This window comes from Anolis carolinensis, chromosome 1 (assembly GCF_035594765.1).
Source record: "Anolis carolinensis isolate JA03-04 chromosome 1, rAnoCar3.1.pri, whole genome shotgun sequence".
In the NCBI taxonomy this organism is placed as follows: domain Eukaryota; kingdom Metazoa; phylum Chordata; class Lepidosauria; order Squamata; family Dactyloidae; genus Anolis; species Anolis carolinensis.
The window spans coordinates 179239477-179255379 of record NC_085841.1 but is presented as its reverse complement, the minus strand read 5'-3'; the positions used below and the strand labels follow the sequence as shown (position 1 = coordinate 179255379).

The window sequence follows — 15903 nt, the reverse complement described above, 5'->3', positions numbered from 1 at the left end:
GAAAGATTCAGGAGATACACATCCCACTGATTTACTTGGTTTTGGGTACCAAGAAAAGAAGTGTTTTCCTTCCATGTTCAGATAAGGCAGTCACAAGAGCAGAGAGGAACAGATGTGGATGCTGACATTCAGGGCCCTTCTACACAGCCATATAACCCAGAATATCAAGGCAGATAATCCACAATATCTGCTTTGAACTGGGTTATCTGAGTCCACACTGCTATATAATCCTGTTCGCTGTGGTTTTTTATTCTTATGTCTCTCTCACCCCGAGTTTTAACTTAATGTTCATGTGGTCTGCCCTTGTTTTTCATTGTTTCCTTGATTTATTTTGTAATGGATATTATTATTTATTGTATTGCTTATTGTGTTGTGATGTGTTGTTCTTTTATATGCTGTTTATATTGTATTGTTTTGGGCATGGCCCCATGTAAGCCGTCCCGAGTCCCTGTTGGGGAGATGGTGGCGGGGTATAAATAAAGTTTTATTATTATTATTATTATTATTATTATTATTATTATTATTATTATTATTATTAATGTGGATTTTATACAGCTGTGTGGAAGGGGCCTCCATCAGCATTCTGAGACGAATGTATGGAAGGATATCAGAAGCCAAGAGCTTGAATTGCCTACAATATTATTTGTTCTGGACTCATGATTTGAAAATGAGTGTAAGGAAACAAAAAATATAGTTGCAATCCTCATTCTATTTGTTGTGCGGAAATATGCAAAATAGTCAAAGTTTTAAGCTTCAATAATGAGGCTTCAAAGCTAAATGCCTAGACTCTGGATCTTGATGAAGCTACCTACTCCTGCATTAAAGGAATAAGAGGGCTGACAACAACCTGCTTTAAATGCAATGAATAAAACAGGAAATAATCTTTAGGGCACTTAAGGTGTAGTGTGGAGTAGTCGACACTACTATAACCTCTTTCCCATGTTTTTGCTAGCAGCCACACCACAGAAACAAAAGGAAATACCTCTGAGCTGGGAATAAGCGACGCAGGTCCACTCTCCACGTCCATTTCCGACACAAGTGCATTTCATCATATGACCCATTTCGTGCTGCTTGTCCCACTGGTCTCCAACACGGTACATAACACCTTCATTGGTTGTGCAGATCTCCTCATGAGCTGTTCAAGAAAGTAATTCAGAGAGAGGCTTGCTCACTGGTGTTTGCTTTTGTTTTCATATGTCACAAAACAATAAATCAATACATGGTGAACTTTCTTCCTGATTTCACGTGAGAATTCTGCTGAGGGCAAGATGGCTCAAGTTAGAAGGAGCAACTGTTTTCAGCTCAGTATTTAAAATGCTTTCTGCCTAATACCCTGAAGGGTCCATATCCTGTCTGATCTTAGAATCCAACCAGGTTCAACATGAGTTGTTAAGTCTACAGAGGCTGCCAGGGAATACCAGGCAGGAATACCTATGTTCAGAAGAAGGCAAATCACCTAAGTATTCCTTGCTTAAGAAACTTTTCTAAACTGATGAGGTCACTATAATCAGACATACATTGCATTTTATCAAATATTAATTTCCATTTTTAGGAAACAAAGAACATTTAATTTAGGATTTTTTGACATTTTTGAGTCTTAACATTATCTAAATCTAAACCATGCAAAAGATGGGACATCTTCAGAATTTGATTCCAGAACAGAACACTGGTTGAATTTGGTTGAAGTGAATCTTTATAGGGAGCATCTAACTTTACAGAGACTGCTGATTCATAATTAATGTCCACACCTAAAACGTGACTTGTGTTACACATCTTTACTATGGACTCTCACAAAAAGATATATTCAACATACCAGCCATGGGGCAAAATCCAAACTTCTGGTCACCATCATAGTTGTGTGTGGTTCCGCACCATTTCATATTGTCTCTCCGCCCCTCAGAAGTACAATCAGTGTAATTGCGGTTGTTGTAGAGGAAAGGGAAATGGCACAGAGCACCATTGGAGTTGCCACCACGTGTTTGAATCAAGACTGAAAGAAAATAATAGCAATTCAAAGTTAGGGTCAATGAGATATTTGATAACAAAAAGATGTCTCTCCAGGGCATGCAATCCAGTTCCTTGGAGATCAGCACAATGGATATGTTGACATCTCGTATAACATACTTCCACATTACCTGGCCAGAGTTAGGGCTACTCAGAGCTGGTCCTGGGATTATACAAGATGACTACATCCTCATCTTCACAAAGATCATACATAACACCGCATGTTACTACTATGTTTAATCAGGTCTCCAGACGTAAGACCAAGTATTTTTGGTCTCAATCTGTATGTTGCAATTTGCCAAGTCTGAATCATATTAATAAATGTTGGTGTTTATTTAAAAATGAACATGCTGAGATTTAGCAAAAAGCATTATAGCCACATCCTAGCCTGCTGAGAAAGCAACCGTTGTTTATTCATTTATTTCGGCTCTGTGCATTTAGGACTCACACTCTTCCTGAGCACCTGGTGGCTTCCTCCCCTCCTTTTTCCTGTCACTAGTATTCTGGTGTTTGTAAACGTTATAGCCATCTAGCTGAAGCTTTATGCTGGGAAAGTAGGAAAAATAAACAATCTCTTTCCTGATGCACCACACTCATGGAAATTACTTCTAAAAGTTGAATTTGTGTGTAGAGACAAAACAGATTGTGTACTGCTCTCCAGGCATGGAAGCAGTCATACTTGGACCTATATTAATGTCCTAGAGCTTCATAGCAACCTAATATACAAGGTCATTGTGAGGGTTAATTATACAGCAAGATTACAAACCAAATAACAAATATGTCTATACATACAGCTGACTTATACAAACAAAAGCAGTCTTCCATGTGTATGTTAAATGCATGATGGAAAATGTTTCCCCTGGCATGTGTTGCAAACTAAACTCAGCTTCAAAGATGAAGCCGAAGATGGCAGCTGCACGTTCACTGAGTCAGACAGACTTTCTTCACATCTTGTTTCTCTTGTCTCACATGCTTTTAGAGCTGGGCCTTTTTAAAACTCTTATTTTCAATATAGAGTTTCTAAGCTAGAAACTAGATGAAAAACAGATAAAGGATAACCATACTTTTACAAAAACAGAGCAGCAGATGTGTCACTGGGAAATGTATTTCTTGTGCTTGATTCTTTTTTTTAAAGGTGAACAAAGAAAAAAGCAAAGCTCTAGTTATTTTAGGTTGGGGTCTGTAGCTAACCTGTCCCAGATGACTGGCCCATTTTAAGGGCAATCTTTGCTGCTTCTCCAACATGGGGAGGAAGAAGTTGCTAAGGAAGAAGCAAATTTACTCACATTCTTTCAATGGGAGAAATCTGATGAGAAATCAAATGAGGCGATGAGTACACTGCAGAGAGAGCAGAACTGCTCTGTTGCATTTTAAATAAGTCTTAACTTACAGCCTTAATTACAACCCTAATGGTTTTAAATAGTTGGTAAAAAATGAGACATGTGCTTATGTGGTTCCATTTTAAGGATTTCCATGAGGCCCTTCGCATTGCAACGTTATAATCAATGCCACTCCCCGCCACTAAAAGAAGCCAAGTTTAAAAAAAAGATCAAAGGGGGAGAAAAGCAGGTGCAAAAAGCAAGAAATAGGTATGGGTCAGAAAGTAACAAAGTACTGTATATACTCGAGTATAAGCCTAGTTGTTCAGCCCTTTTTTTAGGACAAAAAAAGCCCCCCTCTGCTTATAATCGGCTGAGGATCCTGGTTGGCTTATATTTGGGTCAGCTTATACTCAAGAATATATGGTACATTTATTATTTTACTCTATTATTATTACATTATTGTTGCTACTACTACATTTGTTTTACTCTATTTTTATTATTATTAATAATACATTTATTATTTCCCTCTGATCTTATTATTACATTTATTATTCTACTCTATTTCTTATTACATGTATTATTTTCCTGTATTTATTATTATTACATGTATTATTTTACTCTATTAATATTAAAAGGATACATAAGCACATTTACATTGAAGAAGATGAGAATAATGATTTAATCAGAATTAGACAGTCTTATCTTAAATTAGAACTTGATCTAAATATTCAAAAACATTTAACCTACTGATGCCTCAATTAATGTAATTTTTTGGTATCTATTTTTATTTCTGAAATTTCCCACCCTCGGCTTATACTTGAGTCAATGATTTCCCCGTTTTTTTTGTGGTAAAATTAGATGCCTCAGCTTATATTCAGGTTGGCTTATATTCGAATATATATGGTAAGTATATCTAAGTCAAGCAAAGTGAAGAAGTGGATTGTGAGTTTTTCGGGCTCAGTGAAAAAAGCAACCCAAATGTGAAGAAGGGGTACCTATGAGGAAGCTGTCATACAAAGGGAATGTGATTCATTTTGGTCTCCTGCCATACAAATAGCTGAAGTATGAAACTACTGTACAAAAAAAAGGAGAATTTCAGATTTGTACAAGATTTCACAAATTTGCCTATATATTTAGAGCCCAGCACATCCATGTATTTTTGTTGCCTCATTCTTAGCTATTTCCTTTTGTGGAAGGAAAAGTAAAAAAAATAAATCAGAATAAAGTAAAAAGATAGGAATAGGATAAAAGTTCAAATCCTGAAGAACCCTGCAATCTGGATCAATTTTCAGATAGGGAGAATTCACTGATATCCTGTTTGAGGCACTTCAGCACTAACTTTACTATAGGAACACTCCCTCTACCTCTACCTCTCTCTCTCTCTCTCTCTCTATATATATATATATATACACACACACACACACACACACACACACACGTACACACACACACACACACACACACCTTAACTTTATTAGGACAGTTTCTGCCATACAATGGGAGTTGTCAGGAAACAGATTCACCCATGGTTCAGCTATACAAACAGATCCCTGATGAAATGTGAATTTCTCCCCTTCTTATCTCTAAAGGAGGCAAAATGCTTTGAAAGAGTAGGGGCCTGTTTCTGCTATATATGGGATTCAGGATTTAAGAGAGTGACGTCAGAACACTGCACGAGTCATATGCAGGAGGCATTTTCCTCTCAGGCCTAATATGGATATCTGTCTTACTGGACTAAAGAAAAAGAAAGAAATGAATAACATAAGCCAGAGACATACAGAGCACTACTTGGTCTACCCGCTCTACTTCCAGCCAATGCTCTCCTTGTCTATAACAGTAGGAAGGACACACTAAATCTAAAATAATGGTGCACATATATTTACTGAAGTCGTATTTCCACAAATAAGCTATGGGACTGGCTGATGAAATACAGTGAAAGAACACAACAGGAAAATTTAAAATCCTTGCTTTCTTTAACCAATCATTCATGAAGAACAAAAGCTTCCTTTGCTAATCACAATTGGAAAACTGAACTCTGGCAGTACAATTTCCCCAACGGTTGAGGACCAATGTGAAACATGGATGGGAAATCCATATAGCACATTTAAAGATGCACTGGGGACAGGCTCAGAGAATTTTTTAGATGTACCTTACAATCTGAGTGCCAATAAACAGATGGTAATAATATATTTCAAAAGTGCAATCAAGTGTCTTAAATTACAACAGGTTGGGTATCCCGTATCTGGAATTCTTAATTACTTTAAAATCCACAATTTGTCTACAAGGGTGATTGAGAAATTGATACTTTGACTTTCTTAATGTTTGTTGTGCACAAACTTTGTTTTATGCACAAAATGGTTTAACAAATATTATGTATAAAATTACCTTTTATGTGTGAAAAGTAAATATGAAACATAAACCAATTTCTGTGTTTAGACTTGGGTCCCATCTCCAAGAAATCTCATTATACATACACATGTATTTCGTAATCTGAAAAAGGAAGCACTTTTGGTCTTGAGTATTTTGGATGAGGAATGCTCAACCTGTTCATGGTAAGGCTCGAGCAGATTTCAACCAATATTTCTCTTGTAAAAAATATTTGTTCTTTGACATGAAATCGTCTATCCGGTGGAAATTTTACCATTCAGTTTTCCATTGCTCCCCTACTGTTGTATTCAAACTTTCTCTATATTCTTTATTTCTTGCAGTTTCATCACCTCTATTAGAAGTATTGCTTAATTCCAAAATACAGGATTGACAGACTTTTCTCTCTGCTAAAGCCAGCATTATATTTATCCCAAATAAGACTTCCTTTTGTAAGATTTACCATTCTGTTCTGTACAGAAGGAGTATCTCTGGTCCTGATCAAAGTTAGAGGTGGTGCTGCACCAAAGAGTCCCGTCGTTGCGGCCTTCAGAGGTACACGAGTAGAAAGTCCTCCCATTATAGGTGAAGGGGAGGGCACAGGGTTCCCCATCAGAATTGCCACCATAGGTCTGTGTCACAGCTACAAAATGAAACAAAAGATGGTATTGAGGTTCTGACATCTCATTTCACATGTAACACAATGCTTTTCTTATGAGGTGAATGCTGTCTTTTATTACATCTTCAAGCAACTCCAGGACATAAAATGATAATACTTAGCCTTTATAAATGTCTTTAATATAGACCCCTTTTACACTGCCATATAATCCAGATTATCAGATCAGATAATCCAGATTATCTGCTTTGAACTAGATTATATGGATCTACACTGCATATAATCCAGTTCGAAGCAGATAATCTGGATTTTATATGACAGTGTAGAAGCGGCCTCAGACTGCTGGATGTAGTTAGTGAGCTGGGCTTGGAGGGTAAACAGAAAAATGTCTCAAGCAAACCATGCTCTAAGCATTCAATATAGCACTGGATCCAAGAGCACCATAGCTTTTGGAATGTGTGCCAATGTAGCAGTGGAAGTAGCAGCGTTCTTTTACCTATGCTTGTAATTCCAAAATTCTAGTCTTCCAAGTGTTTTGAACTTCCAAAGTACCTGGAAGATCATGGTTTGAAAAACACTGTGTTTTGTTCCCACCGATGTGATGTACTGCCTCTTATGGTGATATGTGGTGAGCTATAGGCTTACTCATATATATAGCAGTCAAACAATTGGGCTTCCTAAATCAGTATATGTCCCTCAAAGCTCACCAGCTCCATTATATTATGGCATAAACATAACACTATGAAACAACCCAAGTATGACACATTCTCCTGAGCTATATGCCCAGGGAGCATGATAAACAGTCATCTCTTCACTCAATCTCAGCTCATGATCCTGCCCCATTCAATCCTAGGCCCATCCAGTCATTCTAGCTTCAGCTTGCATGACTGTCTTTTAAACTTCATGATATTTTAGGTGCTATGAATATTAAGTTTGTTCCATACTTGTTTCCTGACAGCTGACTCCATTGCCCAGACAAGTGCAAAGCATATGTTGGCTCCCTTGAGTCTTGAGCCACTGCATTCCCAAAAAGTAGACCATGCCATTGTCTGTCACACAGTGTCCATATGGAGCGGGCTGCGGCTGAGGCTGATACAGTGCAGTTCGTACATCTGTGATGGTTGCGGATCCCGTTCCTACAGAAGAAAGCACAAGAATAATGCAATACCACAACAGCAAAAAAAAAAGCCTGTTCTACATTCTTGGACAGTATTTTACATTTTGAAATATTTTAATATGCAACAAAATTATCCTCTATTCAGGGCCGGCCGAAGAAAATTTACAATAGTAAGCGGGGATGGGGAAAAGTGCCCCCCCTCCCGCCGGCGCCGCGGGAGGCGTGGCCATGTGCCTCCCGCAGCGCCGGCGGGCCCCGCCTCCCGCGCCCTGGCCCCACCTCACGCCCAGCGTCCCCTGGCCCCGCCTCCCACGTAGCATGGGAGGCGGGGTCAGGGCTAGTAGCGTGGGAGACGGGGCCAGGGTTGGCCCCGCCTCCCGTCCAGCGTGCCCTGGCCCCGCCTCCCATGCTGCGTGGGAGGCGGGGCCAGGGCACGCTGGGCGGGAGGCGGGGCACCGCCCTGACGGTGCCCCGCCTCCCGCCCAGTGCGCCCTGGTCTAGCTGGCACCCCATTTTTAGACACACCCCATTTTTAGTTTGTATGGGAGGAAAGCATGTCTTAAAAGCAAAGAAACATAATAATAACAATAATGATAATAATTGTTGTTTTATGTTTGACGTTTTGTTCCTATGTATACACGCTACTGTAAGAAAATTGTGAGTTCGTTTACTATTTCTCTAAGGAAAGTAAAGCATTTAATGAGAGGGAAGATACAGTATTTATGTATTACGATACACAAACAGGAAAGATATTTCCTAAAATTCAAATGTCACATGTAAACATAAAAAGTGTTATTAATTATAATTAAAATTCCACTTTCATCTATATATATAAAAGAGTAATTAAATTTCGGCCTAGGACAAAACAACAAAACTACACATCCTAGAAACACTAAACTTGGCAGCACAACCCCTCATCCATGCCTCTACGTTCATACAACAAAAAGCTCCAGCTACTCCAGAAAATGGCCAGGCTTTGAGACTGCAAGGCTATTCACTGCTATTCCACCTGGCCAACAAAGGATTCCCATAAGGCACAGCAACGCGTGGCCAGGCAAAGCTAGTAATATATATTAATAGAATTTTAGATATATACAGTATTACATATTCCAGAAACTTGGTTACTTATTGGGATCTGATGAAAGAAACACAATCTACCTGTTTTGAAAAAGTTGTACCAGCACTCAATTCAGCCCCAGTATTTTGAAACCTTGAAACCGTCTGTCTATGCATATACACTTGAGAGCAGACATACTGTAATTCTATAGGACTTATTGCGAAGTAAACACACATAAGACTGCACCACAGATGTCTATCTATGGATAGACAGAAATCCATAGTGTTTTTTTTTATTGTGCCAGAAGCTAACATACTACAAGTTGCTTCTGGTGTGACAGAATCGGCTGCCTGCAAGGGCATTGCCCAGGGGACGCCTGGATGTGATACCATTCTGCTGGGAGGCTTCTCTTATGTCCCTGCATGCTAGGGCTGACAGATAGAAACTAACCCTTTAGGTCAGCAGTTCAGCCAGCACAAGGATTTAACCCATTGCGCCACTGCGGCTCCATAGGAGTGGTGATGCAAGCCAATTTTCCTTAAATAACTTCAAAACCAGACCACCCACCACATACATTTGTTTACTGTTAGGACCTACATCAAAGGTCTTTTTGTAGATCCCTTTGCTGCATTTGGATAGGTATGCCATGACTGATGACAGGGTTTTAGCCACTGTGGCCCCTTGTCTCTGGAACATTAGCCAGTTGATTTCCCCCCCTGCTATTTACCTAGGCTTCAGATGAGGAGCTCTGGTGTCCCTCCACATGTTTTGGCCCATTTCCTAAACCAGTCCTGGACAATACAGTCAACACTGAGCAATTAAGGGAGCCACAACAGCCAGTGTACTTTAGTGATTTGTGCACTGGACAACAACTCTAGAGTTGTTCCTGCTGAACAGCAGATTCAGTTCCTGCTGATCCATGGAAGCCCACTGGGTGACATTAGGTGAGTCACACTTTCTCAGCCTCAGTGATACATTGGCCTTAGGGTTTGCCATAAGTTGGAAATGGCTTGGAGACAACGCAACAAACAGGGCCACAGTTGCTCACTATAAAGAATGCTTTTAGTACATATGATTATTGTACTTACAATATGAATTTGCATTTTATTGTTGCTAGCCTTTCCATTACTGATTGAATTTAAATGCTATCCTTAAAATTTCTGTAAATGGCTTTGGGATTCTGTTTATACCTGAAAAAGGGTATACAGAAGTGTTAAGCAAGCATGTCTGAAATAAATCACAGATATATTGTACAAGACTCTGTTTTTCAATTTGCCAGGGAAGACTCAGAAGATGGTATTCACTCTTCTGGCAACATAAGATATGTTTGCACCTGAAACTTTTTCGTATGCAAAGTGGGTGCTGTGCCAGGGAGCTACAGTACATTGGGAAATGTGGGTGACAATACTGTAGTAATCTTTGTAGACTTATGGAAGATCTACACCACAGAATGAATGGTCTGGTACTACAGTACTTTAACTGCCATAGCTCAATGTTATGGGAAGTGTAGTTTGGGCAACAAAAGGAACCAGCATTCTTTGCAGAGAAAGCTACTTTGTAAAATCACAACTCCCATGATTCTATACCATTGAGCCATGGTAGTTAAAACGGTGTCAAACTGTATTACTTCTACAGTGTAGAAGATGCACTCTAAGTCACAAATAATCCTTAATTGTTTCTGATGCTTCCTCACTGTAAACGAAATAAAGGTATGTTGTCAAAGGCTTTCATGGCCAGAATAACTGGGTTGCTGTGTGTTTTCCTGGCTGTATGGCCATGTTCCAGAAGCATTCTCTCCTGACGTTTCACCCACATAAATGTCAGGCATTCTCAGAGGCTGTGAGGTCTGTTGGAAACTAGGCAAGTGGGGTTTATATAGCTGTGGAATGTCCAGGGTGGCAGAAAAAACTCTTGTCTGTCTGAGGCAGGTGTGAATGTTGCTATTGATCACCTTGATTAGCATTGAGTAGCCTTGCAGCTTCAAAGCCTGGCTGTGTCCTGCCAGGGTAAATCCTTTGTTGAGAGGTGTTAGCTGGCCCTGATTGATTCATGTCTGGAATTTCTCTGTTTTCAGAGTGTTGTTCCTTATGTACTGGCCTGATTTTATTTTTAAAAATACTGGTAGTCAGATTTTGTTCAATTTCATGGTTTCCTCCTTTCTGTCGAAACTGTCTACATGCTGTTGTTGAAGGCTTTAATGGCTGGAATCACTGGGTTGCTGTGAGTTTTCCGGGCTGTATGGCCATCTTCCAGAAGCATTCTCTCCTGACGTTTCGCCCACATCTATGGCAAGCATCCTCAGAGGTTGTGAGGTCTGTTAGAAACTAGGCAAGTGGGTTTATATAATAATATCCAGGGTGGGAGAAAACTCTTGTCTGCCTGTGGCAAGTGTGAATGTTGCAATTGGCCACCTTGATTAGTTTGTGATTCCTTTATTTTATCACTTTTAAACTTATTTATCATGCAATTCTTTTGACACAAAATAAATAAATAAACCTTGATTAGCACTGAATAGCCTGGCAGCTTCATGCCTGGCTGTTTCCTGCATATGGGAATCCTTTGTTGGGAGGTATTAGCTAGCCCTGAATGTTTCTGAGTCTGGAATTCCCCACAGAAATGCTGGACCACTCTTAACAACCACAGTGTCAGTCTACACAGAGAAGCGATTGATACCCACAAGCATTTGGACAATTTCAGCAGAAAGGAGGAAAACATGAAACATGAAAACATTTCCTCCTGACCTCACAACTTCTGAGGATAGAATCACTATGCACAAACCTCTTTATTCCCCCACCCAGAACATTCTACATATATATAAACCTACTTGCCTAGTTTCCAGCAGACCTCACAAACTCTGAGGATGTCTGCCAGAAATGCAGGCGAAACGTCAGGAGAGAATGCTTCAGGAACATAGTCATACAGACAGGAAAAAACACAGCAACTCAGTATCCACATGCTTGTGTGATAATAAAATAAAGATAGAAATGTGTGCGCAAGCATGGAAACAATTTCCTCGCCTCATGTACTTCCAACTCTTCTTGAAGGCTACTTCCAACGAGTTGGGACTCTCGGCAAGCAGGACCCTCTCCGAATAATTTCAGAACGCCAGACCACGTTTTTCCACCGCCCAGGCTGCCTGGCTGCCTCTGGCGCAGTGTACTCTACCTTGCTTCCTACCCCCCCCCCCCGCCCCTCTCCCTGGCTGGTCCCGGCTCTGCTCGTGATTGGCGAACCGGGAGCAGCTCCAAAGGCGTGCAGCGCTCTCGTTGGCCGAGCCTGCCGCCCGTCTAACGGAGGGTGAAGGGGGAGGATCTGCGTGAGCATAGGCTGCAGGGCGGCCGCTGCCTGTGCCTGTCGGTGTCGGGGGCTGGTGCGCGAGGGGAGGAGGAGAGGGGCCGCGCATGCGCTCGGGTTTGGAGGAGGAGGAGGGGGGCTGCGTGCGCGCGCTGACTGGCTGGCTGGCAGGCAGGCTCTCGTGCCCTGTCTCGGCCAAGATGGCGGCGGGGGCGGCAGCAGCGGCGGCGGCGGCAGTGGCCCAGCTGGAAGGCCGCGAGTTCGAATACCTCATGAAGAAGCGCTCGGTGACCATCGGCCGTAACTCCTGGCAGGGCTCGGTGGACGTGAGCATGGGCCACTCCAGCTTCATCTCCCGGCGGCACCTCGAGATCTTCACCGCCCGCCCAGGCCCCGGCCGTTTCCAATAACAGCAAACGGGCGAGGGTGTGTAGCGCGGGAAGCGGGGCCAACCCTGGCCCCGCCTCCCACGGCGTCGACAGCGCCCCCTAGCGGCTGCGCCCGAGGCCACGGCTTTACGGGCCTCATAGGTCAAACCGGCCCTGCCTCTATTGCATTAGCTGTATTAAATTGCTTAAAGTATTTTATTTCTATGCCACACTGCTGTTCCATGGCATAGGGCAGGATATTTTAGTGAATGACTGAATGAATAAAGTATTAGAACTGTCAATCAAATATATCTTGGAATATTTCCTTGAAGTTGTTTAGTCTAGTACAGTAATTTCTAAACTTTTGTCCTCCAGTTGTTTTAAACTTCAACTCTCACAAGCCCCAGTGAGTTTGTCTAATGGTCAGGAATTTCGGGAACTAAAGTCAAAACCACTTATCGGACCAAAGTTTGGGAACTACTGGTCCAACAAGTGCATTGTCATCAAATCTAATACAAAATTAAAAATCAAAATACACAACATACAGTTCAATACAAAAATATAGGAGATATCCAGAAACATATGTCCTGTCATTATTGTCATGACTATTCTTGTTATAGAAAGAACTATGTCCAATTTCAGTTCTATTGAGAGTTGATTAACTGAAATCAGTGAGACATATATCAAACTTAACTAAAGAGTTGCAAGGGCGCAAGGAACAACGTAATAGCAGCCAGATAGGTTTTATTTACTTTTTTGGGGAGGGGAGCATGTAGCCACCCTCCCTGGGAAAGCACGGGTTTTGGTGGAAGTGGGGACAAAAATCTGTGCCAAAGTGAGTTTTTAAAACCTGCTTTGGCATGGATTTTTGGGCTGTGTGGAAGCGCCCTCAGTTAACCAGGTTAAAGCTAGTATTGAATTCAACCAGTTTACACTCACTGTTAGCAGTTAGGTTATTCACTGCAAAAAAGAGCAAGAAATGCATGGACTGACCCAATCAGTATGGGGAAAAGTTTTGGTCAAGGAAGAATAAAAATTATCTGGATTAATCACTCAGTGTTATTGTTTTTGAAAAAAGTAAACCAACAAGGCTACACAGTTCTACTGGCAACAACTGTCTAGGTCACATACTGTAGGTTATGGGAGAAAAATGAGTTATAAATAAATGAAACTAATATTTAATCGGACAAAATTTGAGTGTTGTTTCCACACTCTACTGATCTTCTGGAGGGTGGAAAAAACAACCAAGTCCGGCCCTTCAGTCTAGAGTCCATACAAGTCAAGGAAACAGGAAGGAAGGAGGCAAGGAGAACAAACCAATGAATTGGAGCATCAGTGTGCTGCATTCAAATTTTCCATGAAGAGATCCAGGGGTATTTCTCACCTATGCCAGTGGTCTGCAGAGATGAATGCCTCTCACATTTCCACTCCCCTCTGCCATTGCCAGTGCAGATGCACTGGAGCAGATTCCCCCTGTTATCCTTCTTGCTCCAGGTGTCTCCAATTCTGTAGGATGTCTTGGTATCAGGATCGTTGCATCTGTCTGCAGAAAAAGGAAAAAGACAAAAATACAAGGGAATCAAGACCTGATATCAGCAATAATATGCATGCTCAAGCTACTTTTCTATTTACTCAGAAATTTGATGACTGACTAGAGGCCTGTTCTACCAAATAATGTTCTCTATCTTGAATAGGTTGTGTTGGTGTATGTACATTTTAATGATATATGTCTTAATCTGGTTTCAGTTTTTTATTGTTTAATCTCACATTAACTTTTGTCCCTTGTGGGTTTTAATTATATGTTTAAAAGCATTGGAATATGACTCTGCAGAGCAAAGTTCAAATCCCCACTCAGCCACGAAAACTAACTGGGCAAGTCAAACTGTCACAGCCTCAGAGGAAGGCAAATCTGATCAAGCACACAAAAACAATGCTGAACTGGGAAAAGGCAGGATAGAAACAAATAAACAAATAAACTGGACCATTTAGACTGGTAAAAGAAGATGACATTCCATATAGCCACTAGTCACTCATATAATCTGGTCTGAGTAAATACCACTGTTCTATTTCATTTGCCTGGAGTCAAACTGAATTTACTTTTCATCCTTTATGATGAAATCTGTGCATGCTTGCTCCAGATCTATTCTACACTGCCATATAATCCAGATTATCAAAGCAAATAATCCACATTATCTGCTTTGAACTAGTTGAGTCTACACTGCCAAATAACCCAGTTCAAAGATGATAATCTGGACTTTATATGGAAGTGTAGAAGGGGCCTGTGTGAAAAACAGCATTCCTCTAAGTCAGTGGTTCTCAACTTGTGGGTCACCAGGTGTTTTGGCCTACAACTCCCATAAATCCCAGCCAGTTTACCAGCAGTTAGGATTGAACACCACTGCTGTAAAGGAGGTAACATGTAGGGAATCCTTCCTTTTCTTTTTCCAGTGCCTGCAAGTTTAAAGATAAGTTCCTGGAGTACTCCATTCCTCATAGATGCTGGCCTGGGAAAATTCTACCATCTCCTGTCATTGGCTCTGGTAGAAGAAAACAACTGAATAACTCCAAATGGTTATTCAGCTGCTGGGACATACTCAAAGAAAGCAATGAGATCAGACTGTGTTTGCCAAGAAAATGGTTTGTGGCTCCATATATCACTTTATGTGAATGGGCATGCTGGAAAAAAGTTTTCAAAATATTCAGAGTTGGGAGCCAACTTTCACCCAATGTCCTTGCCCTGGGAATAAAAAAGTAGCAATTTGTTTTTTTGTGTTATATGCTCATCTATACAGACAAAGGGTGGCCCCTAGACCAGGAACACTTTCACACTACACAATTGCAGCACCATTCTCCACTTTAGCTGCCATGGCTGCATCCCACCGAATCCTGGGGTTCTACACTGTTATATAATCCAGACCAATGCAGATAATCTGGATTTTATATGGCAGTGTAGAAGGGGCCTCAGCCAGAGAGACACTGAAATACTCCTTCCAAACTATAGGATTCCTTAGACCAGTGGTTCTCAACTGGGGGTCCCCAGATGTTTTTGTCCTTCAACTCCCAGAAATCCTAACAGCTGGTAAACTGGCTGGGATTTCTGGGACTTGTAGGCCAAAAACATCTGGGGACCCCAGGTTGAGAACCACTGCCTTAGGCCATTGCCATGAGAGTTAAGATGGAATAATAGTGCTGTAATTGTGTGGCATTAAAAGGACCTAATGAACCTCAGGAACCAAATAAATGTCCACAGCAAGCAACTTTTTCTTTTTGTATAGCCACTGCCAGGATAATTTCGACGATAACACTGTAAAGACCCTGCATTCTGGAAGCATCCCATAACTGACTGTTACTAATGATTTATATGACATTTGTACTATGTCCATAACTTTCATTTTGGATTCGCAAAACACAAGTTATTAACATTTAGAAAATAACTGGAATTTCCTGCTCAAACCGATGACAGGTCATGTGATGGAACATACGATCTACATCAGACCATGATCATGCCTTTTTCCTGGCACTTGAAAACACTGCATCTTTCTTTTTCCCATTGCATACAACAACATATCTTTTCCAGAACAAGATTCAAGTCAGACTAACATTATAAACAAATGGCTGGGTTTTATTTATGGCTTTCAAGTCTAATCTGAAACCAACTTTGAGGATTTAGTCTACATAACCCTATTGTTTATTTTAGGGAACGGCCATCAATTTGGTATCCCAAGGCAACAGCATCAATTAGAAGCTAAAGGACACAAGCT

The 15903-nt window shown here is 41.0% G+C and overlaps 1 protein-coding gene across 4 annotated transcripts in view; it reads right to left on the bottom strand.

Annotated features, from left to right (window-relative positions):
* Positions 1–15903, bottom strand: part of fn1 (fibronectin 1) — a 103741-nt gene that overhangs the window by 67697 nt on the left and 20141 nt on the right. For all 4 annotated transcript variants that reach the window (XM_008113554.2, XM_008113566.2, XM_008113572.2 and 1 more), the window contains exons 6-10: positions 13527–13685; positions 7251–7442; positions 6154–6333; positions 1814–1990; positions 983–1135 (exon numbers count right to left, since the gene is read on the bottom strand). In XM_008113554.2, coding sequence (XP_008111761.2) covers positions 983–1135; positions 1814–1990; positions 6154–6333; positions 7251–7442; positions 13527–13685 — 861 coding nt within the window. The remainder of the gene's footprint in view (positions 1–982; positions 1136–1813; positions 1991–6153; positions 6334–7250; positions 7443–13526; positions 13686–15903) is intronic.